Source organism: Amblyomma mixtum, chromosome 1 (assembly GCF_055824585.1).
Source record: "Amblyomma mixtum isolate Tamu chromosome 1, ASM5582458v1, whole genome shotgun sequence".
Classification (NCBI taxonomy): Eukaryota; Metazoa; Arthropoda; class Arachnida; order Ixodida; family Ixodidae; genus Amblyomma; species Amblyomma mixtum.
Genome location: NC_143012.1, coordinates 222,855,660 through 222,879,093, shown reverse-complemented (window position 1 = coordinate 222,879,093; position 23,434 = coordinate 222,855,660). Strand labels below are relative to the sequence as shown.

The window sequence follows — 23,434 nt, the reverse complement described above, 5'->3', positions numbered from 1 at the left end:
GCCTTCCTTTTATTTGCGTCATTTCCCACAAATAGATGAAATATTAGCGCGAGGACCCAACAACGTTGTGATGGTGGTTTTTGAGGAAAGGAAATGGCGCAGTAACTGTCTCATTTCTTGATGGACACCTGACCCATGGGTGAGAGTGAAAGAAGAAATAGAAACAGGCGCAGTAGGGGAGGGCTCAGCAATAATTTATACCAGCTGGGGATCCTAAACGTGCACTGACATCGCACAGCACACGGTACCTTTTGCGTTTCGCCTCCATCGAAACGTGGCCCCCGGGTCCGGGTTCGAACCCGGGTACACCGAATAAGTAACCGAGTGCCCTAACCACTGAGCCAGCGCCGTTGGTAGTGCAACATTTACTTTTGTAGGCGCTCATTGTCTCCGACAGCAGGTTCTAAATAAAAGCCCTCACGATGGGTCTGTAGGGCAATAAAAAAAAAAAAAGGCTCAGTGGCTGTCGAGCTCGGCTGCTGATTCCAAAAATACGAAAACCAATCAGTTCTGTCGCACGTTGCAAATCCCCAGCTGGTGTCGTCAATCTGGAGCCCGCCATAACACCGTCTATCCTATAGTCCCAATGTCTACTCGACACGTTAAACCCGAGATATTGCTACTAGTGTTAACAAAAGAAGAATGTATAAATTGGTGCAGTTTCTTTTTTTTTTAGAATTCGCATATTCTTGTTTGTGCGCGACGGAAATATGCAACGAAAGGCGGGCCCTTGGCAACGGTGGAGATGGTCAAATGTTTAGGGGAATCCCCCAAGGTGGAGTAGATTTGTAATAAGGGAGTAATTACTCATTGGCATACACCCAAGCGCAGCCATACGGCTACAAAGGAAAGCTATACAGCTTTCTCAGAAACTTCGTAGTTAAAGAAAAATTCGTCCTGGTCCGGGGTTCGAACCCGGAACCACCGCCACACCGGAGCAGTCTGAGAAAGTTTCTGAGAAAGCTGTATAGCTTTCCTTTGTAGCCGTATGGCTGCGCTTGGGTGGGTGCCAATGAGTAATTACTCCCTTATTACAAATCTACTCCACCTTGGGGGATTCCCCTAAACATTTGACCAACACTCTTCCCACTTCGAGTTACTGATCAATTCGCTCTCGCCCTACCATAAGCTTGCCGTCCCGGTTAGCTCAATTGGTAGAGCGACTGCTCCGGTGTGGCGGTGGTTCCGGGTTCGAACCCCGGACCAGGACGAATTTTTCTTTAACTACGAAGTTTCTGAGAAAGCTGTATAGCTTTCCTTTGTAGCCGTATGGCTGCGCTTGGGTGGATGCCAATGAGTAATTACTCCCTTATAACGGTGGAGATGTACTAATAAGGAAAAAAATTAAATACTGATTGCATAAAAGGGCAATGCGGAAATACATGCGCTCACTGGCAAGCGGTAGTGATTACGCCCAGAAAGATGCTGCGATGAAATGTAACTGCGATGAAGTGATTTCGTTATGCCGATTTGCTGAAATCGTTCTGCTTCTAAAAAAAATATCTGCCAGTCGCCAGCGCGCGGCTCAAAGCCTCATACCAGCATAACTCCCTTTCTCCGCCCGCATATGGAAATTCCAGACGGTGCACACGTCAAGAAAGGGGAACCAGTCAGGAGGTTGAACTTGGGCAGCATATTCGTCCTGCATTAAAGTGCACTGTTATCTGAACAGTGACCTCGTTGAACGCGGCGGTTCTTTGTGTTCATCCATCATGCGGGTTTTCCACACGCTAAACAGTCCTATGAACACGAAGAGTTCGCACGGAATTCCAAAGTTTTTCATCGCAGCCATAAATGTTATAATCAAATGTGTGATGTCAAAGGGTTTTTTAAGAGACTGCTTACGTATGTCCCAAAAGAACACAGCATCGCGACAAAAATATCATTTTATTGCTCGAATTGATTCTCGTTGCTCGCACAGGTAGAAATGCACTGACCACGGCACAAACGTCCATTTGGCGTGAAAGTGCTGTCTGTTGCAAAAGTTTACAGCCCACCACATCATTGAAATAAACGGCGCGGTGGGCTGTAAACTTTTGCAACAGACGGTACGTCCTAACATGTAAGGCCCATGTCTGAAGTGTGAAAAAGGTTTTTGTGGCCGATTAAATCTACAGTCGAGCCCACTTCTAACGAACCTGACGGTCACGCGAGTTATGTTCGTTATATCTGATGTTCTTAGCAAGTGGATTCTTCTTGCAACAGGCAAAAACACTAAAGCCGCTAAAAGTGGCGTTTATTTCTTATAAAACTGCAGCCTACTTGTGCAAAGCAGAGCCTGTCGCAGCTCTTTCCAGGCTATACGAGGTCTGTTAGAAAAGTATCCGACTTTATTTTTTTTTTTGCGAACACCTGATCAATATGAAACAAGCGCGCTTGCATAAGCCGACCTTGAACCTTCGTGCACATGCACGCATTTTTTCCCGCCTGCCAAGAGCGTCAGTCGCTGGGACGTAGCGCTTGAGTGAGGCAGTGCGCAGTGCTCTCGTCGGTTTTTTATTGCAAGGGAAATCGCGGAGTGACAGGAGCAGCGCTACTGCATCAAATTTTTGCCAGAAACTGGGCAACAACCAAGTGGAAACCATTCGGAATATTCAGACGGCTTTCAGTGACGATGCTATGAGCAGCACACAGATTAAACAGTGGTACAACTGGTTTAAAGATGGCCGCACATCAGTGGAGAGTGAGCCACGCTCAGGTCGGCCATCAACATGCCGAAATGACCAGGTCATTGCCGAAGTGAACGCTGTGGTGATGCGGAACCGTCGTGTGACTATCCGAGAAATTGCGGAAGAGGTGGACATCAGCAATTTGTCTGCATATTCCATTATCATCGAAGATTTGGCCATGGAGAGAGTTGCGGCGAAATTCGTGCCAAAGCTGCTCACGGTGGAGCAAAAGCAGCTTCGTGTTGAAGTCTCACATGCCATGCTGGATTCCACAAACAGTGACCCCGACTTCATCAACACCATAATCACTGGTGACGAGTCTTGGGTGTACAGGTACGACCCGGAAACCAAATCCCAGTCGTCACAGTGGAAGCATTCCACGTCACCAAGACCAAAGAAGGCCTGCCAAATGCGCAGCAACGTCAAAGTGATGCTGACTACTTTTTTGTACTCCCGCTTTGTGGCACACCACGAGTACGGACCCCACATGGTCAAACAATGACCAAAGAGGGATGTCCTCCGTCAGGGATGTCCTCCGTCGCCTACATAATGCTGTGCAGCGCAAGAGACCGGAGTTGAGGTCAACAGGAAATTGTCGCATCCATCACGACAATGCTCCTGCACATTTCTCGCACTTGATTCAGACTTTTTGTCGAAAAACCAGACTCCTGTAGTTCAAAAGGCTCCTTACTCTATTGATAGGGCCCCCTGCGACTTCTGGCTGTTTCCCAAAAATAAGAGGCCATTGAAAGGAGTGCGATTTCAGACAAGAGAGGACATTATGGCTGCAACGACAGCTGAGCTAAACTCCATACCGAAAAACGCCTTTTCAGAATACTTTCAACAGTGGCAGCACCGCTGGGAGAAGTGTGTGGAGTCCCAAGGAGACTACTTTGAAGGTTATTAGGTTTCCAACGCTCCAGTTATGCCAGTTTTTTTTCTTCAGGCAAAGGTCGGATACTTTTCTAACAGACCTCGTATAGGGCGGTCATTTAATCATCGTCGAGACCTTGCTGCCAACTATCAAATTCAGGGACGGGGTATCACTAATCATGGATGAAGTGTGCATGGAAACTGGTGGCAGCTCGGCCACATAATTGAGATTCCTGTCAGTAGGGAGAGCTCGCGCTTGGTGTTCAACGTCTCCGTCAGATCAGGAGCTTCTGCGATTTGTGGTCCGCAGGAACGTAGTTATCGGAGGAAACATCTGGTCGGCTATGGATCCACGAAGCGCGTTGCCACAAATCTGCATGTTCCTGGTCACGCGTGTTTTCGAGCTTCTTCTACCGTACCTGGGTTGATGCAGCGACGAAGTAGCGCAGCGCTTGTGGCGCAGAATGCATCCGTTGCACTGTCCGCTGTATGACAATGCCTGCACATAGTAGCGGCGCTAAAGATGGAGACGACTGGGCAGGCTATGCATGGCCGGCATGGGCAGCAAGGATTTCAGAATTGTGAAATCGTTGCTGTTAGTTGATCCGCGACCATGGTCAGCAGCTTCGCTTTCGACTATGCCCCTTTCTCACGCGCACCGCGCTTCTTCCATTCGGGATGCTTTGCCCAGCCAGCGAATGCGTAGGCAATGATTGCCCTCGTCGGTTACTTACTATTTCAATAGAGAGTTATAGCATATCTTTACCGTGTTTAATTCACCGTTTACAGTGTTACTGGATGCCGGACTTTCCGGCTAGCGCTGCGCGGTGTCGTGTAGGTTGAGAGGCGCTATTTCATCTGCGTGCTTAGCGGAAGAACTACCTCTACAACTTCGGGGTAGTTCACCGTGCCACCTCATTCGCTGTAACCCAGTGGTGTGGCCAGAGTTGTTCGCTGTATCTGCGACAAATTTGCGTTGCCCTTATGCATATTTTCACAGGAGCACCACACGCGCTCGTAATATGCGAGCGTTCGTTATATGTGCGGCCATTAAAGTGGGCTGCACAGTACATCCGCTGATGATACACTAGTATCAAGAAAGTCTAGGTAAGGCTGTATATCTAAGGGTAGAGGAAGTAATGACCGATCGCAACATTTGCCATCTGCCTTGTGGAGAGGGCGCACAGGTAAGTAACAGCGAAAAGTGAGAAAAGCGAATGAATCGGCACAAAGCTTTCTCGCGAGCATGTCCAGAAAATACAGGCGAGCACTTAGTCGCCTATTAAGCACAGCTGCGAGAAAGGGGTTGTTTGTAGCTTTGAAAATAAATGGCTGAAACAAGTTGGTGGAAAAATGGTGCAGGCCAGATTAACCACTCTTTATTACGTCATCAAGGGCGCCAAATATTCTGTTGGCACAAAGGCTGCATTTGATAGCGCCCCAGGAAAAGTCACAAATATTCTATGTAGTGCAAGTATATCTACTTCCTCGCACAATGCTGCACTTGCAAGAATGTTGCAGCTCAACGTCGCAATGAAGATGTTGCCTATTTGTGTCCGTGCAAAAACGAAGCTTTCTCAACCCATCCAAGCGTGTGTTTTTTTATCATACTCTTTTTATCAGAAAAAAAGAGGTTGACGTCACCATATTAAGCCAATGTCGTAATTTCTTATTGCATTATAGTGAGAAGCCATGATTAGCTGTTTTTTTGAAGATACTGAGCTATAGGGGCTCGGGATATATAACGTGAGTCACAAAGATGATGTCGAATAGGTGATTTAAATAAAATATATTTGCTAAGTTCTGGATCTTAGGGAGAGCCAGTGCTCCCATGAGGCTCTCGTTGGGCGGCGGATGGGCGGTGGAGGGAGTCTCGCACATTTTTTTACCATGCTAAAGTGAAGGAGGGGGGACTGGCAAGTCGGTTTCGGGGCGACGGAAAGGTCTCTGTATGTAGGTGCCGCTGCATGACAGTTTCGTTTAAGGAGCCTGCATGCACGTACATGCAGGCTCCCTAGTTTCGTTGCTCAGTAGTGCGCGGGAACGTACAGGGCGCGTGCGGCGGCAATTTTGGGGCCCTGTAAGTACACTGCGAACAATAAGGTCCCAACTGACTCAAGCTTCAGGGGAAACCTATTACTCGCGCGACGGGGTCTCCCAATCTGCTCAGGCAGGAGGGCTTTGTAGATGCAAAATCCACCGGCTTTTCGCCTTGCACCTCATAAGGTGCATTATAGCGTATACATAGCCGATTTTCATTAATTTCGAGTTCAATTCATTTTGCTGTTCTAGCCGTAAATTCATCTTTTTGCCGCGGACAATAAAAAAAAATTTGTAAATTGAGAACATCAAGCAATAAACAAAATTTATTCATGCTTAAGTAACGCACTAAACACGGAAAAAGGAAGGCAGGAGACGACACGAGCGCTGACTAACAACTGATAATTTTTTCTGGGAAAAGTATATAAAGGCGCAGGACGCAGGGAACAACCCCAAAAAACAAAAGCACAAAGGTTAAAACTTAAAAACCATACTGCGCATGCACATCACATTCGAGTCATGATGTTTTTTTCAACGAAATTCGAAGACTATCTTCTATAGTAGACGGCACTCTCCTATCTCCTGAACCTCACACAATTGCCATGAAAGCCTGACTCCTTATCTACAAAATAGACAGATGATGAAGCAATACACTAATCTGCTTCCTTCCTGATCATAAAGGCCTCGACCAACTCCCTACAAATGCAAACAGGGTTATTAAACAGACACTAGTCTTCTTTACTGAGGGAAGCAATTGTGGCACTCGCGGCAATGCAAAGCCAAGTTGTACGACACCGCTACTTTTTTCACCCATCTGTGATGTTTGAAAAAATGCCCACTGCTTCCCACTTAGAAAGACAAGTCTCCTGTTTAATCACCCTGATCGAAATTGTAGGGAGATGGTAGAGGCCTTTATGATGAAGAAGGAAGGAGATGAGCGTGTTGCTTCACCATCCATCAATTTCGTAGATAAGGAGTCAGGCTTTCGTGGCATCTGTATGAGGTCCAGGAGATAGAGGAGTACCGTCTACTATGGAATATAGTCTTCGAATTTTGTTGAAAAAGATGTCATGACTCGACTATGATGTGCATGCGCAGTATGGTTTTTTAGTTTTAATCTACGTTCTTCTGCTTTTTGGATTGTTCACTGTGGCCTGCGCATTCATATACTTTTCCGAGAATGCAATAACCAGTTGTTAGTCAGCGTCTGTGTCGTCTCCAGACTTCCTTTTGTCTTTTTTACTGCGCTGCTTAAGCACGAACCTTTACCAACTAGCCCAGTTTTATGTTCTCGTAAACAAATCTTTGCATTTTTTTATTTTGTATACCGATGTGCCAGAAAAAAGAAAACGCATAGCAAGGTTGACTGAAACCCATGTGCGTTCTAATTTTTTTTTTGTCCTGAACCCGTTTGAACCGGTTCGAGACGTCCGAACCGGTTCGAACCGGAACGGAATGGCCCTCTGGAGCCAAACCCGGAACTGAACCCGAAAGGCGTGAACCCGAACCCGAACCGAACCCGAAAAAATGCCGGTTCGACACCCTGGTCCTAACACGGATGGGTGATGCGCACACTGTGGGGAGACCTGCGATATTTTCCCCATGGTGTGGGCATGCACTCAAAATTCCCACCATCCCCCCTTCCCCTGCCCTTCCCGAGAGGAATGGGAGACTGCCCTCCTCAACTGCTCCTCGCTTGAGTCCCAAAGGGCTCTGGAGAAACGGGCGAGATACGGGGCCCCCTCATGCGGTGTCCCGGACTAGGGACGCCGACCATGCAGCAGGGCCACTGTGTGGCCCCGAAACTCTATTTCACCAAATAAGTTTTCACCACCACCACCGCATAAGTGGTAAGTTGTTGTGGGTGTTGTGACTGAGAGAAGGATGAAAAAGAAATCGCACGGGCCTGCCTACTGGCTCGAGCCAAGCCACCACCGCTGCCACGTGCAGATAGAGGAGAGTTAAAAGATTAGAGGAAAGAGAAAAAGGAAAGAAAAGTCGCGCGACGCAGCAACAACTGCGTCCGCCGGAGCGGACGCTGCTGAAAAAGCACATAAGCGGCCGAAGCCGCGCTCGCCGAAGCGAGAAGAAATTCCCGCTTGTCTTTATATGTACATTAATGTCCCCACCCACCCTGCCCCCATGGGAGGTGGCAGTGTTTCTGGCACGAGGTTGTCAATGCCAAAGCATGCAGCGCTCATCTGTCACGTGGCTTAAAGCACGATTGAGGTGTCCACTGTTCCAAGAGGGCAGTTATGCGCCTTCCCTCAGGTTCAGGTGTCCACCGAGATGTGTGAGACAGATACTGCGCATTTCCTTTCGTCAAAAACCAATTTACAAATTTACCCTCTGCTTTCCATGCCCCCGCTCTATTGGTTTCGCAGCTGTGGGAGACAGATACTGCGCATTTCCTTTCCTCAAAAAATACCGAAGACACTTTGGAAATCCTAAAGTGTGCTTGGCGAAAGCCTTGTGGTCAACCCACTGCCGCTTCCCCGAACCGCTTGGCGCGGAATCACTGGGCCGCTACGGAGTCGTTTGTCTCACTCACTTGACTGCAACGAGACGTCTGACGAAGGAGCGGCGGTGTAGCTGCCACCGCCGACGTGCGCGTGCTCGTTCATCATCATAGTCAAAACGTTTATTTCCAGCGAAATGAGACTCCTTTTTGAACCCCCCGGCACGCAGGCCTAAGGGAGCCCTACTTAGGAGCCTCGCAAACTAAGGTCTGGTGGTGGTGGTGAAAAACATTTATAATGCAATAAATATTTACAGAGAGGTGATTGGGGTAGGCCCTATTGGCCCTTTCCCCTAACAATACTAGGTGGAGCCCCTATTCCGGGGCCCCATTGGCAAGCAACGCCGCCCGCGTCCGGTGAACCAAGGCCTTTTGGGTCTTTAGGTCCTGACAGCCGAGCAGGGCCGCCTCCCAGTCCTCTCTGGTGGGGTTGGGGTTGGGGGGGATAGATGGGTTTGACTGACACGCCCAAACCATGTGGAAGGTGTCAGCCACCTCCCCACAGAACTGGCACGCGCCATCAAAGGATGGATTGAAATGTTTAAGCACCGCCGGGCACAGTACAGTGTTGGTAAGAATTTTGATGAGGAGGCGCTCGTCAGCGCGATCCAGACCCTTACAAGGGGCCGGGTAGCGCCGGTGCTCCTCCTTGTAGTAATCGGTGATTTGTTTGAATGTAATGGCCAGATTGTCTGATTGGGAGTACCCTTCCAAGGACAGGGAGATAGCCCGGGGAGAGAGTGCGCGGGCGGCCTGATCGGCCTGTTCGTTTCCCTGGAGTCCCTGGTGACCGGGGGCCCAAATCAGGTTGCGTGGAGTTGGATCTTCAGATCGACAGCTATATTCCAGTATGCGCCAGGCAAGCGGGGCAGCCCAGCCCAACTCGTAGTTCCGACAGGCCCCTCGCGAGTCGGTGATGATATGTTTCGACTTGGGAGTAGTGAGAGCAAGAGCAATGGCAATCTCCTCCGCGTGTGTTGCGCTGTAGGCTTTGAAAGTGAGCCCGTTGACTGTGTTTGTGTTGTGTACGACTGCGGCCGTGTACCACACCCCGTGGTGTGGGCCGGCAACGTCCACGTAATACACATGTTGTTGGTTACCATAGTATCGCGCCAACGCTTCCGCGCGCGCCTGGCGACGACCGCTATGGTCTTCTCTGGACATGTTGCGGGGAAGGGGTCGGACCCGGAGGGCGCGTCTCCAGGGTGCTGGCACTCTCTCCCTTTCCTCAATATGGTAGTCATGTTTGATGTGTAGCCGGTCCAAGAGGCGGCGACCGGACGTGGTCTGTGCAAGACGCGTGTATTGGTTGACTAAGTGGGCCTCTCGAAGCTCCCGAAATGTGTTCACCACGCCTAAGGCCAGAAGTCGCTGGTTGGACGTGGTGACCGGGAGGTCGAGAGCCCGCTTGATGACTTTCCGGTGGATGGCCTCCAGTTGGTCATCATCATGTTTGCGCAGGTGCAAGTAGGGGGTTGAGTAGAGGATTCTACTCGTTACGAAAGCATGGGCAAGCCGCAGTGCATCCTTGCTTCGTAGGCTTAGCTCGACCGCTACGTGGTGATGCGGAGGGTTGCTCGAAATGGCCGAAAATTCAGCGTACCTGGGTGTGATCGGGTTCTCCAGGATCCTGCTGACTTCACGGTAGCAGGCGCACAGGTGTGATAGGCGTCACATCAGGTTACCGCGGTTCCAGCCGAGAAATCGACGGAGCCGATGCACCACGCGTCCGATCACTCCGCGCTCAAACGCGGCGTCCCCTCTCAGTTGGTTGGGCGACTTGTTGACGGCTCGCTTGCGAACGTGTTTGGTTCATGTCCAAAGGTCTGGTGAAGAAACATTGTCGCTTCACGGCCTCAGCCGCCAGGCGGATGGCTTGTTCATTCTACCGCTACTGCGTGAGGTCACGGTTGCTATGCACAGGCGCATCTCCCCATGGCGCGCCGGTTGCTAAGGAGGGGAGGAGCTTGCGCTTTTATGCGAAGCATATTAACGTAGGTTTCGGGCCTTCGCGCGACGCCCGGCGGTGGCTACCATTGACCTTCAAGTGACCTTCAAGTAGGTCACGTGACATGACGTCACGTGATGACGTCACACCGGCTGCAGATGGGGCCTCATATCGCGCCGTCGGTCGCCTCCTGGCAGTGGCCACCATTGACCTTGAAGTGAGATAACATGATGTCACGTCACGTGATGACGTCACACCGGGTGCAGATGGGGCCTCATATCGCGCCGTCGGACGTCGCCCGGCGGAGGCCTCCACGCTTCGGTTCGCGCCGTCGCACGCGACGCGGCGGCGGCGCCACCATCGCTGCATCACGTGATATGTGACGTCACGCCAGGGATGCGGCGGCGCGCGCCCGCCGTCGCGTCAGTCTCTGTGCCCGCAACCGCGCCAGCGTCTTTGCGCCGGGCGTGTATGCGGTCAAGATGCCTCCAAACGCTAAGGACATGCTTCGCATCCACTAGGCTTAACCTTGATAAGCCTCCAATTTTTTTTTAATTTCTCCTTTCCAAGCTCCCGCTCCATTGTATTCGCAGCTCAAAGGGTGTCCGCTGTTGGTTACAACGGACAACGGCAACGGCGATGGCGACGCCACGAAACAAAAAAACGGGCTCCTAACAGCTGCGCTCTAAAAATCAGAGTCCGCCGTTCTCTATCCGTGAAACAAGCACTTTCGAAGGCTTGCAAGGCTCTTCAGCTGTGTAGGTTCGTGCTGTTTAACATAGGCAGAATTACCCCAAGAGGGGAAGGTGACTTATCGGGCTCCCACCGCCCCTTCGTTAGCACGGCGAAGTGGCAGCGGCAGGACAGGGCGCCAGCCAGGCTAGCGACATCGTAGCATTCACCTCTCTAATCAGCCCCATCGTCAGTAGGACATAACCGTGTTTATATAAGTGTGCATCGCATTCGTGTAACGGCGATAACGCGCTAAGAAAGCGCGTCGCATCAATGTGTCACGCAGGGGTAGATCAAGAAAGACAAGTCTACTTCCGCAGTGAATAGAAGCAGCTTAGGAAATGCCCCTCCTCCTCCTTGTGGTGGCTATGCCTGATAAAAAAGCAGACCGTTCTGTAGTTGAGGGCGGGTGGTCCCCTTCGCAGCGTGCAATGGACGAGGGGTCGCCGTACCGCCAGGCTTGATGCCGTACATATTAACAGTAGCGTATCGGCTCCGCGGGAACGCTAGGAAATGCGATGTACTACTAGCGACTTTCAGCATCGCGATACGGTAAACACGGTGGTAACTGTTGCCTTGCGGCAAATATGGCTAGGCAATCCTGGCAACGGAAGCAACGGCAGCCCGTTACCATATTTTGCCGTACGGCTGTTTGGCTACACTAAAACTGTCTACTGCCGCATTCATGTCAACGCGAATAATAGCACCCGACGCGCTGGGGACGCACAAAACAACCTCCCGCGGTTTCTTGGTGACTGAACCCCGGGCCAAAAATTTCCCCAGGAAATGTAAGGTCCCAAGCGGTTCGTGGGAAAAGCAAACTTTCACTCAGCACAAAGCTCGTTTAGCTACAGCATTCCCAGTTTCCTCAATACATACAACTGATGAGTTGGAATAACGTTCACCGTGACATCGCTAAAATTACAGACAGCGCTTAATTTCGCTGCTAGTTTTTCTCTGAGTTTTGTGCCACTGGCAAGGCATTTTTGCTTGCACTATACTTATGATGTGCATGCCTCTACAATCCCTTGCAGAACCAAGGGTAAACAAGCAAACAAAAAAAAGTAATTTAGCTTCGTCTGGGAAGTTACGCGAAATACGTTACGTGACCGAAGACACAGAAAGCGCTCACTTGGCGTTCCTCTCTCCCTTCTGATTTAGCCTAATGCAACTTTCACATCATTCCTTTCAAGACATAGCGATCCCAGTTTTAAAAATCTGCTCTCAGTGCTTCTCATGACACAAATTTCAAAATGGGGCGGTTAGATGCATTCTTTGATTATTATTTGCCAACTGCATCGGCAAAAGTGTCCTTGGATAAAAACGACTGCACACAAAGAAGCGGCATTTTCAGCGACTACAGGCTACGCTGCAGGTTTCAACAGATATCTTCTCGGACAGAGTGGTAGTAAATGATCTCTCTGAGGGCGGGCGCTCGTTCGACTTCTCGGACAGAGTGGTAGTAAATGATCTCTCTGAGGGCGGGCGCTCGTTCGAAACACCAACTAGCACTGTATTTCCAACTTGCTCTTCTGCTCTTCGCAGAATAATGCGGAATTTTTTCCCCGAAAGTCAACTTTCGTTACCACCTTGACCTGATAATGTTCTGTCGGTCTGTAATAAAATACACTAGGCACAGTTCACCATCAGGTACGGCCCACATCACGGCTTTTCTGCTTTTTCGCTTAGACAGAATGTGCTTTTCATGTGCTTTATTGGGGCTTGTTTCTTGCCGGAAGTACTTGCTTCGGAGCGTTCACATGCTAGAGTCTCACTAACATTCTTATAATATGCTCAGAGTGGTTAATAACGATTGAATACAGGTTATAATCATATAATTTTCAGTATGTGCTCGCAATTCGATGAAATTATATTATGACACTTTTGGGTTTGTTGTGCTCCGAGGAATCGCAGAGTATTACTCAGTATCGACCAAATGTTTAGGGGAATCCCCAAGGTGGAGTAGATTTGTAATAAGGGAGTAATTACTCATTGACGTCCACCCGAGCGCAGCCATACTTTTCTGAGAAAGCTTTATAGCTTTCCTTTGTAGCCGTATGGCAGCGCTCGGGTGGACGTCAATGAATAATTACTCCCTTAATACAAATCTACTCCACCTTGGGGATTCCCCTAAACATTTGGTCAACACTGTTCCCACTTCGAGTTATTGATCAATTCGCTCTCGCCCTACCATAAGCTTGCCGTCCTGGTTAGCTCAATTGGTAGAGCGACTGCTCCGGTGTAGCGGTGGTCCCGGGTTCGAACCCCGGACCAGGACGAATTTTTCTTTAACTACGAAGTTCCTGAGAAAGCTGTATAGCTTTCCTTTGTAGCCGTATGGCTACCCTCGGGTGGTCGTCAATGAGTAATTACTCCCTTATTATTACTCAGTATCGTCTTATTTCTATGCTTTCAATCTACTATCCTCTCCTTCCTCTAGAAGACAAGCGTTGTGCCTCTTCAGGGGGGAAGTCGTTTATTTTCTTATTGGCCGTGTATGGCTGTATGCATCATGCCAAAAGACTAAGACAATACTTCGATGTTTTTTCTTATTCCTCTGATGTATAAAAAAAAAGTTCGTAAGGCAGAAGATCAAATCGTCATGGTCCAAGCAGAGGCGTATTTCTTGTCGTCGAGCGCCCTTCCTCTTGCATAAAACTGACAAAGGTACATGAGAATCACAGCCTCGACTTTCTCATGCCTAAACGTTTTCACCCTATCGTGCGTCACTAGTACACTCGAAACAAAAAGGAGTAAAAAAAGGAGTAAGTTGTCCTCTAGCACATTCTCTTTTATAAAAGAGAGTGTGCTAGAGGACAGCTTACTCCTTTTTTTACTCCAAAGCGGGCGTATTTGTGCTCAGAGTGTACCTCCACAATATCTTAGTGAAGACGTTGCTTTTTTACACGCAGATGCCGAGCTCCTACCCAGGACCCGCATCACGAGTGCCGGACAAGGAGTGCACGGTACCGCAATGCATCGTGATCGCATTCGCACTCTGTCTGCTTGGTGTCTTGCTGCTCCTCTTCGTGTTCGCTGTGCTGCCTCTGCTCGAAAAAGAGCCCGTTCAAAAGGCAGTCTGCGACACACGTGACTGCGTCCTCCACGCCAATGCGATTCGCTCGGCCGCGAGTCAGGCTGCAGCCAAGGCTTGCGAAGACTTTGGCCGCCTTGTATGCTCCACGTGGACAAACAGGCATCGTGGGTTGGTCTGGAGTGTTGTGCCGCATGTGGTCATGGACTGGATAGTCAACATCGAGGATGCCGTTGCCATGGCGGAACATGAAAGTGACGTAATGAAAAGGCCGATGCGCCTCGTCCATTCGTGTCTCCACAGGCAAGGCAACGACAAAGACGCGGTCATGAGCTTGATTCACTTCGTGCACGACAAGAGCTTCGCGTGGCCTACCGAGGACGAAGGCAGTGAATCACTCGGCTACTCCAGAGCACTCCTCGCGCTCATCGAGCTAGCCGTGCGATGGGCACTTCCACTCTGGTTCCGCATAGACCTTCTGCCTTCGCAAGCGACTCGAAATCGTACCCTCACTGTCAAGCCATCGACAATTCCGATCATATGGGAGATCTTGCACGAGGAGCTTCTATCTAACGAGGACGTCTACGCGAGTTACTTACACCTATTTCACGAAGAGGTCTTCGTGCATCGAACACCCACACCAACTTACCAAGAGTTTCTGGATGAAAGTGCTTTCATCCAGAGCCACGTGTTGGCAACTTTGAGCCACGCAAACAGAGCGTCCACCTTGGTTCCCACTTCCGTGGAAATTCAGCAGCTGCCATCTCTTATCCCGCAGTTAAAAGCGGACGACTGGGTGATCGCTTTGCAGTCCGCCTTCAACATCTCTCCTGCCATCGAAGTTCACGACGTACTTCTAGCGACAAATGGCGAAATATTGGCTGCTGTTGGCACGCTATTGGATGCTTACGACGCCCGGTCCATCCTTTATCACACGTCCTGGTGGTTCTTGCAGATCGTTGGTATCTTTGCGAGCAACCAGTTATTTAATTATGCAGGCGTGTACAAGCTGGGTGCCCAGTTCCAGAAGATAGTTTGCGCCATACACATCGAGGCGACGGATTATTTCCTCCTGGCCGCTGTGAGCCAGGCAAACTTTGCTTCCGAGCAGCGTCGTTCCATCAAGCGCTACCTGGAACGCGTCCATTCCACGGCTGTAGAGAAAGTCCGCACGTCGTCGACGATTCGAAGTCCCGTCAAAGACGCCCTGCTGTCTTCGCTGCAGCGGACGACTGCCGTCACATGGCCCGAAGATGCTTTCTCATCCTTAAAAAACCCAAGCAGCATCTACACTCGCTACGCATCTGCCTTCAACGACTCTAACGTATTTTTGTGGTGGCGCTCGTTAAGGGATTCGCTACAGCCATCTGTTGTCAGCGAACAGCATGCCGCGGTCGCCAAACTACCACGGCTTGACATGAGAACAGTGGCGTTGTACGATCCAGTCCTCGAAGTGATCGCCATTTCCTTCGCGACCCTAGTGCCTCCCCTGTACTACACGAGCGGTACAAGTGCAATGCTGTACGGAGGCCTTGGGTACATCTACGCCAGAGAGGTGGTGCAGGCAGTAAACACCCTGACGCTGTTGCTCGATGATGGCAGCGGTACAAATAGGCTATCCAACGGTTCGATGGGCATCACGCTGGTAAACAACGCGTCGTGTCCCGGGGTGGAGCCGTCCGTCGTCGAATTATTGTTTCCTTCTCTACCAGCCCTGGAAATAGCCTATGCCACGTATGTGACATATCGAGATGGAGAATATGATCTTCCTCTCAAGGGTTTGGAGAAGTACAGCGCTGAACAAATATTTTTCCTCACGTTCTGCCTGACAGCTTGTGAGGTGGATTTATCGGGACAGCTTTCGGCGCCCTTATGTAGCAGTGCGGTGGAAAACTTTGAACCCTTCGCCAAGGCCTTTTCCTGCCGGTCAGGATCAAAGATGAATCGGGAAGTGAAGTGCCGCTTCTTCGAAGTGTGATGGCCCGTTACATCAGACTACAAGCCGAAGTATACTTTTAGACTATCTTTTGTTGTAGAACGTGTTATGCTCGTTGGAAAAGATACTTGTTAATATTGTGAATTTTTATTATATTTTTGTTCTAGCAGCGGATTTTTGCTATGCAAGAATGTGACGCGATGGCTCTTCTCAATCTTTTATTTTATAAGCAAATTTTTGTACTGCCGCTGGCAGCCGACATAACGTTGGAATTCAGCCTGTGTTATTTGCAGCGAAGAACCTGCGTACCGGGGTACAACATTCAGCCCTGAATACTTGCGTTGTTTGTCGTGAATATAGGTGCTCCTTCCACGATTTTGTGACCGCTGCTGGAGCGCAGGGATGCGAAAGGCTCTGCTTTCAAAATGGACAAAATTCCGCGTCTGCAGAACTCTCCATTGGATGGCCCCAGCGTCAATGTTGTAATTTAACTTGGAGCGTCAGCTTGAGACCACAGGCATAAGTGTGTGTGAAATGTGTCAAAGGCGTCCACGTTACCACCTCTCTCGTCAGTGATGTCTCAGATTGAGGCTTTTTGAATGTGAACTGCACTTTAGTAATTAGTCTGACTGCGCATTTGTAATGTGATTTAAACTTCTGCCTTTAAGGAGCTAATTATTCCCTCATACGCGTTATTTTTACCAGGTGGTGTGTTAAGATTTATATGTGTGTGTGTCCTTTGTGAATGTGTTAGATCCATAACTGCGCTTACTGTTCTTGCTGTAAAAAAAACTGCGAGGTGGCATTTTAGATCGTGACCGCAATGTGTAATCGCGCACTGATTCTGAAACCGCACTAAAAATTTCGCGTCGGTTACTGCACCATCGAGTGTCTGAGCAACCTCGAGGCACGACAATGGCTGAACCTTAGTACTGTCTCTGAAGTAACATATTCAAGTGTGGATTCGGCAGTCATCTTCACGTACGCATTTCACGTCGCTTTCAATGGATTTCGTCATCCAGTAAATTGGTAGTCAAATCTTAGCCACACTTATGCGTCTTCAGTATAGGCGGTGGGCGGAAGACTATTGCTCTTCCTATACTTTGAAGTGCGTGTACATTGGCCAGACTGGTTATTACAAAAGGGGGTCTCTCTCAAGCGAATTTGCCCACATAGCGTCGCTCGTATGGGTATATACTGTACTGTATAAAATACTTTTGCTTTCTGATATGCCTCCAAGGACTCGTGCTTTATTTTAGCACAATAATAGAAATACGGACACGTGCTTTTACACACATGGATCTTTTTCCTAATTCCTTTTGGTTTGACAGAAGAAATTTAGTGCACATCGCCGCGAGTATGACTAACGGTTGACACTCTGAGAACATGTGGGAATTAATTTATGAAAAAGTTTACTAAGTCGAGGGAAGCCTTCACTGCCGATGGGTGGAGCCCCTAGTCCTGGGCCCCTACGCGGACTGTAGCAGCTCTTGCCCGGTCCACTAAGCGTCCCAGGTTTACCACGTTGCTCAAAGCACCCTCGCACGTGTGACAGGTTTTGTATATTGGGGACTGCTTACGTTGGCAACCCCACGAGGAGTATTATAGTGTGCGTACCTAGCCGAAGAGCAGAGAGGCGGCCCTATAGGCTACTGGAAACTTAGTGCTCACCGATGTCGGCCCTGGAGCCTTGGCGTGGGATATGGAGGGCTGGCAGGTTGATCTTACCCTTAAGATGATTCCGGCAGGCTGCCTGGTTGTCCGTGACTGTTTTGTAGTGAGTGGCCGTCCTGCGGACTTCGGCCATCGCGAGGGCAGTGGCTGCTTCCTCCGCTTCCATTGAGTTGTCGTAGTGCACGGTGGCGCTGGTGACCTCCCGATGAGTGTGGCCGATCATTGAGGCTACTGCCGCTCTGATTCCTGGGTAGCTGGAGGCGTCCACGTGCACCGCGCCTCCTCTTCCGATTGGACGTTTCTCCTGGGCCCTTGCTATTGACACCCGGGGCCTGTTGTGTACTTTGGGGTGCATGTTTCGGGGGAGCGGCTGTACCGAGAATGACTTACACAGCTCACCTGTGTTTACGCACGCTTCCTTAATTTTTCGAATACTCTCCTCATAGCCCAGCCTGGTCAGTAGGGAAGTGCGTTGAAACGGGGGGGGGGGGGGGGGGGCAAGGAATTGAAAAATAAAAGGTGAAATTGAAATTAATCCAGACACCTAAACGATGGCACAGGCTACACGTGCACGCAAGACAGATACACACTCAGCGACTCAGCCTTCGTAGCTGACTGTGAACGACGGCTTCTCATACGCCGACGACCGTCTTCCTTCGACGAAGCCTGACCGAGAACCGCCTGCAGTCTCGCAACGCGCCCCTGTATAAACACGAGCGAAATTTCTAGAACTCAGCGGTGGCGCTGAGTTCTAGTCTTCAGGCAGATATGCGGGTGCATACAACATGCGCGCAGGCACGCACGCACGCACACAAACGCGAACATTGCAGTAATTTGCAATTTTTTATTTGACTCGTGTCAGCAAGTTTGACCAAGGTATTCTTTCGGGATTCTTTCTTACCTGCTCCATGCGACCTCGAGCGATATGCATTTAAAGACAAGCCCAGTTATAAAAGCAATGTTTTTTTCTTTAGACACGTGTCTAATCCAACGGGTGAGCAGCTGCCAGAGAACCTCTCGCGCTGTGTCGCTGCCTAACCCACACGGGAAGTCTCATGGGGTCTGTGGGAACTATTTAATGCCTTCGGAATGCGCAGAGATAAGTTTAGGCTATTTCAGTGAATTATATATTTCTGGAAGAAAATATTTTTCTCCTCTAGCTTATAATTCAAAATTCGCGGCCAAAGTGTTATGCATAAGCCCGCGACCTTGCGTTCAGTTCCGACAAATTTAGCCGGGAAGTCTGGCAAGTTCGGACTTGGGATAACTGCCGCCTTAAAGGTAATAGTGGTACGAACACAATCGATCGATATAAAAATGCGCATAACCATGATGCTCTGGAGAGGTGGCGCGCTTCCACGCATTCACTTAATTGTCCGAGCTATGCTGTCTATCCTTCGTCGTCGCGTACAGCGGCTTGGCGCAGAGTGCAAGCACAACTGCCACGGTTACAGTCCTTGTGTCGCCAGCTGTCCGCATCTGACGAGGATGGATCTTCATGCTATCAAGAAATTGCGGTTGTGCACTCGGCAGAACAGCTATGCCAGCCACTGGGGAGTTTCAGCGCACTCTAGTGCTGCAGTGCCTGCAACAGCACTGAAACACTACAATGCATGGTCCACGGACGTGTTTGCACAAGAAGGTGTTTGTTATTTTATCCTTCTGTTTCGAAACAATAATACGACGAGTCGAGAGAATAAATCTGCGCTCTCGACTTGATTGATCTTCTGTTTTTAAGTTGTGTTCTTTTACTTTCTTGGCAATATTCTGTGTTATCTTTCATCCGAATTTATTACTGAGTAACTTGGTGGTGATTGTATCCAGCTTATTATGGCCTCCATTATCACACTCGTACCATGGGAGACCTGCTTGTATGCTTCCGAAGGTCATTTTACACATAACGCCGTACCTTGCGGTCTGCCATAAATGATTGCAGGTATACAGATATATGCCTAAGAGCGTCCACAGAAACTAGAGGCATTTGCTGGCTCCCGGCCACGATTGTGAATATCCACAGGCTCATTACCCTTAGGCGTACGTCTAGACTATGAGAGAAGTAACGTCTCAGTTGACGTGAACGCAGTGTTCGTTTCACTGGAAGAACTGCCAGCTTTCATTCGCTCCGCTTGAGAACAGTCAGGAATAACCTGAAAAATGAACATTCATCAACATTCATGGAACATGAAGATCCATCCTTTATTGTCCACATCGAAGCATACGTCATGTCATAAGTTGTTTATTTCGCACGTCCCAGACTTTTTCTCTTTCGCTAATTTCAATGACCACCACAATGTATTGCGCGATAATTTTTCGATGTTATTATTTTGCCTACAAATGCATGCAGGTGCTATATGTCCCAAATGAATGTGTTTGCACCTGCTTCTTTGAAAGTTTTCTTTACCCCCACAGTTATAAAGCGTGTTCATTAAATCTACACTCTCCTTCAAGATGCCTCTGCTCTGACTGAATGAGGCCTTTAACGCTATGGCAATAAAAAAATTAGCATTTGAACTCGGGGCTTAAGTACAACAAAATGGCTCAACACGCTGCGGCGCTTCGCACATGGCACAAAACGTGAAATGTTTCTGTTCGCGTAAGTGCTTCTCTCCGAAAACAACCCTTCTTAGCGAGCAAGATTAGTTAATAGAGATTTTCAGAATAAGGGAACCCTATCGATTGAGGGGATAGGGAAAAAGGAAAATTACCCGAACGGCGTTATTGTCCTGCGCCTGCCCACTGGAGCCGAGCTGTTCTATCGCTCTAATCGATAGTGCCCTCCTATTCTAAAAGTGCCTACTCTATATGCTTCCTGCCGCCGTGGTGGCTCGGTGGTTATGGCGCTCGCCTGGCGACCAGAAAGACGCGGGTTCGATTTCGATGGAGGCGAAATTCTAGTAACCAGTGTACTGTGCGATGTCAGTGCACGTTATAGAACTCCATATGGTCTAAATTTCCGGTGCCATTCACTACGGCGTCCCTCATAGCCTGAGTCGCTTTGGGACGTTAAACCCACCGAAAACCAACCCAAACCAAACCAATCTATATGCTTCCTACGGGAAGGCTACGGGAACGCGTAGTGCAGCACCTAGCGACAGTCAGTCCGAGTACGACAGGGAGTGACTAATTGCTAGGTTTTCGTGTTCACTTTCCCGGTGCAATAGAACAAGGGGTTTGTATCACAAATATGACATTTATATCTGCTTATTCATCTGAACTACAGAGCATTAGTATGGATGTTTCTGATATTCAGCAATTAAAGATGTTTTTTTCGGGACTTTCATTTCTCTAAAGTTTCCAATTTTTTTTGGAAAACTCAAAAAAGGAAGTTTTTTTTTTATTGCGAAAGTAATACTACTTGCACTTTCACGCCTTTGCCGTGCTGCGGCGGTGACCACCTTCATGCCGCGGCGGTGACCACCAAAGCAATACTACTTGCACTTTCGCGCCTTTGCCGTGCCGCGGCGGTGACCACCATTGACCTTCATTTGACCTTGACTGCATTCGATTGAATTAGATTGCATTAGATTGGATTAGATTAGATTGGATTGAACTGGATTGGACTGGATTCGACTGGACTAGACTGGACTCGATTGGACTGGATTAGATTAGATTAGATTACATTAGATTAGAGTAGATTACATTGGATTGGATTGGAGTGGATTGAATTGGATTGGATTGGATTGTATAACCGATGCATCACCACAACTCTAAACACAAGCACCACCACCAGCTACACTACCAGCTGTACCATGGCGTAGGTACGGATATTGCTTTCGCAATTACCGGGCTTAACCAAGCTAAGCCACAGCGAAATTTATTGCAAAAGCGATACTACTTGCACTTTCACGCCTTTGCCGTGCCGCGGCGGTGACCACCATCGTGTCGCGGCGGTGACCACCAAAGCAATACTACTTGCACTTTCACGCCTTTGCCGTGCCGCGGCGGTGACCACCATTGACCTTCATTTGACCTTGATTGGATTAGATTGGATTAGATTGCATTTGATTGGATTAGATTAAATTGGATTGGACTGGATTGGATTGAATTAGATTAGGTTAGATTACATTAGATTAGAGTAGATTACATTGGATTGGATAGGAGTGGATTGAATTCGATTTGATTGCATTTGAATGGATTGGATTGGATTGGATTGGATGGGATTGGATTGGATTGGTTTGGATTGGACTGTAAAACCGATGCATCACCACAACTCTAACCACAAGCACCACCACCAGCTACACTACCAGCTGTACCATGGCGTAGGTACGGATATTGCTTTCGCAATTACCGGGCTTAACCAAGCTAAGCCACAGCGAATTTTTTTTTCAAGCTATCCAAAATTTTCTGAAATTTCGCATCTAGCCAACCCCCTTCTCCCAGCGACTTTGGCGGTCTAACGACCGTCGACCGAGGGTTCGAAAAAATCGGGAGGGCGTGGGAGGAAGGGGGAAGGGGAGGGGGGACCGGACGCTGGTGGCGGTGGCTTCCGATCTCAGCGACGCCGCTTAGTTCTAGAAATTTCGCTCGTGTTTATACAGGGGCGCGTTGCGAGACTGCAGGCGGTTCTCGGTCAGGCTTCGTCGAAGGAAGACGGTCGTCGGCGTATGAGAAGCCGTAGTTCACAGTCAGCTACGAAGGCTGAGTCGCTGAGTGTGTACGAGGGGGTACCCAAAAGAAACCGGACTTATTTTTTTTAAACCGATTTATTCACATTTTAAGTACAGGGCTTTAATCTCCCTCAAAGTACTCTCCACTTGCACTAATACACTTGTCTAATCTTTCATTCCACTATTCAAAACATTTTTTAAATTCATCTTTTGGGATGCTTGACAGCGCCTCCGTCGTTTTTTTCTTTACCTCTGCAACATCAGCAAAACGCTTTCCTTTCATGTGTTTTTTCATTCTGGGGAACAAAAAAAAATCACAGGGGGCAAGGTCCGGTGAGTATGGGGGGTGAGGAACAGGGGTCATACCATTTTTGGCCAAATATTGTCGTACAGACAAGGCTGAGTGAGCAGGGGCATTGTCATGGTGGAGAAACCAGTCACCCGACTGCCACAAATCAGGCCGCTTCCGCCGCACACTGTTGCGCAATCTTTTCAAAACTTCCAAGTAGAACGCCTGGTTAACTGTCTGACCCTGCGGAACAAACTCTGAATGCACGACTCCTCTCACGTCGAAAAAACCAATGAGCATTGTTTTGAGGTTTGATTTCACCTGACGAGCTTTCTTGGGGCGAGGCGAACTGGGAGTTTTCCACTGGCTTGATTGTTGCTTTGATTCAGGATCGTAAGCAAAGCACCAAGTTTCGTCACCTGTGATAATTTTTGAAAAAAAGTTTGGATCATTTCGGGACTCTTCTTTCAAAGCACAACATGCTTCCACACGACCTTGTTTTTGTTCAGGAGTCAGCAGTCATGGCACGAATTTGGCAGCCACCTTTTTCATTCCCAAATCTTCTGTCAAAATTCGCTGCACTGAACTCCAAGTCACTCCCGACAGCTCCACAATTTCTTCAATCGTGCGTCGTCGATCTTCGTTGATGATTGCACGAATTTTTTCAACATTTTCTTGTGTTCTGGCCGTGGAAGGACGACCAGAACGAGGTTGATCATCAATTGACATTTCACCATTTTTGAAACGGGAAAACCACTCAAACACTTGACTTTTCCCCATAGAATCATCCTTGTACGCTGTTTTTAACATTTCAAAAGTTTCTGTTCCATTTTTTCCGAGTAGAAAGCAGAATTTCACCGCCGCACGCTGTTCACAAAAACCAGCCATTGAAAAAAACGACGCTCACAGAAAACAGTTATCACTGTGAACGCAGACGACACTACTACGTCTGACCTTCAGCGGTACCACTCGGCTGGCTGACTCTCGAATGTTCACTCTCTGCGCTCCTAGCGGCAAAACACGGTACTACGAAAGCACTGCCCACCAAAAAATTAGTCCGGTTTCTTTTGGGTACCCCCTCGTATCTGTCTTGCGTGCACGTGTAGCCTGTAAA

The 23,434-nt window shown here is 48.8% G+C and overlaps 1 protein-coding gene across 1 annotated transcript; it reads left to right on the top strand.

Annotated features, from left to right (window-relative positions):
- Positions 1–13,692: 13,692 nt before the first annotated feature.
- LOC149371019 (uncharacterized) lies at positions 13,693–15,792 on the top strand. Its single transcript, XM_089579093.1, has one exon. It carries the CDS (start codon positions 13,693–13,695, stop codon positions 15,790–15,792), a length of 2,100 nt encoding a protein of 699 aa, XP_089435219.1.
- The last annotated feature ends 7,642 nt before the right edge of the window (positions 15,793–23,434 follow it).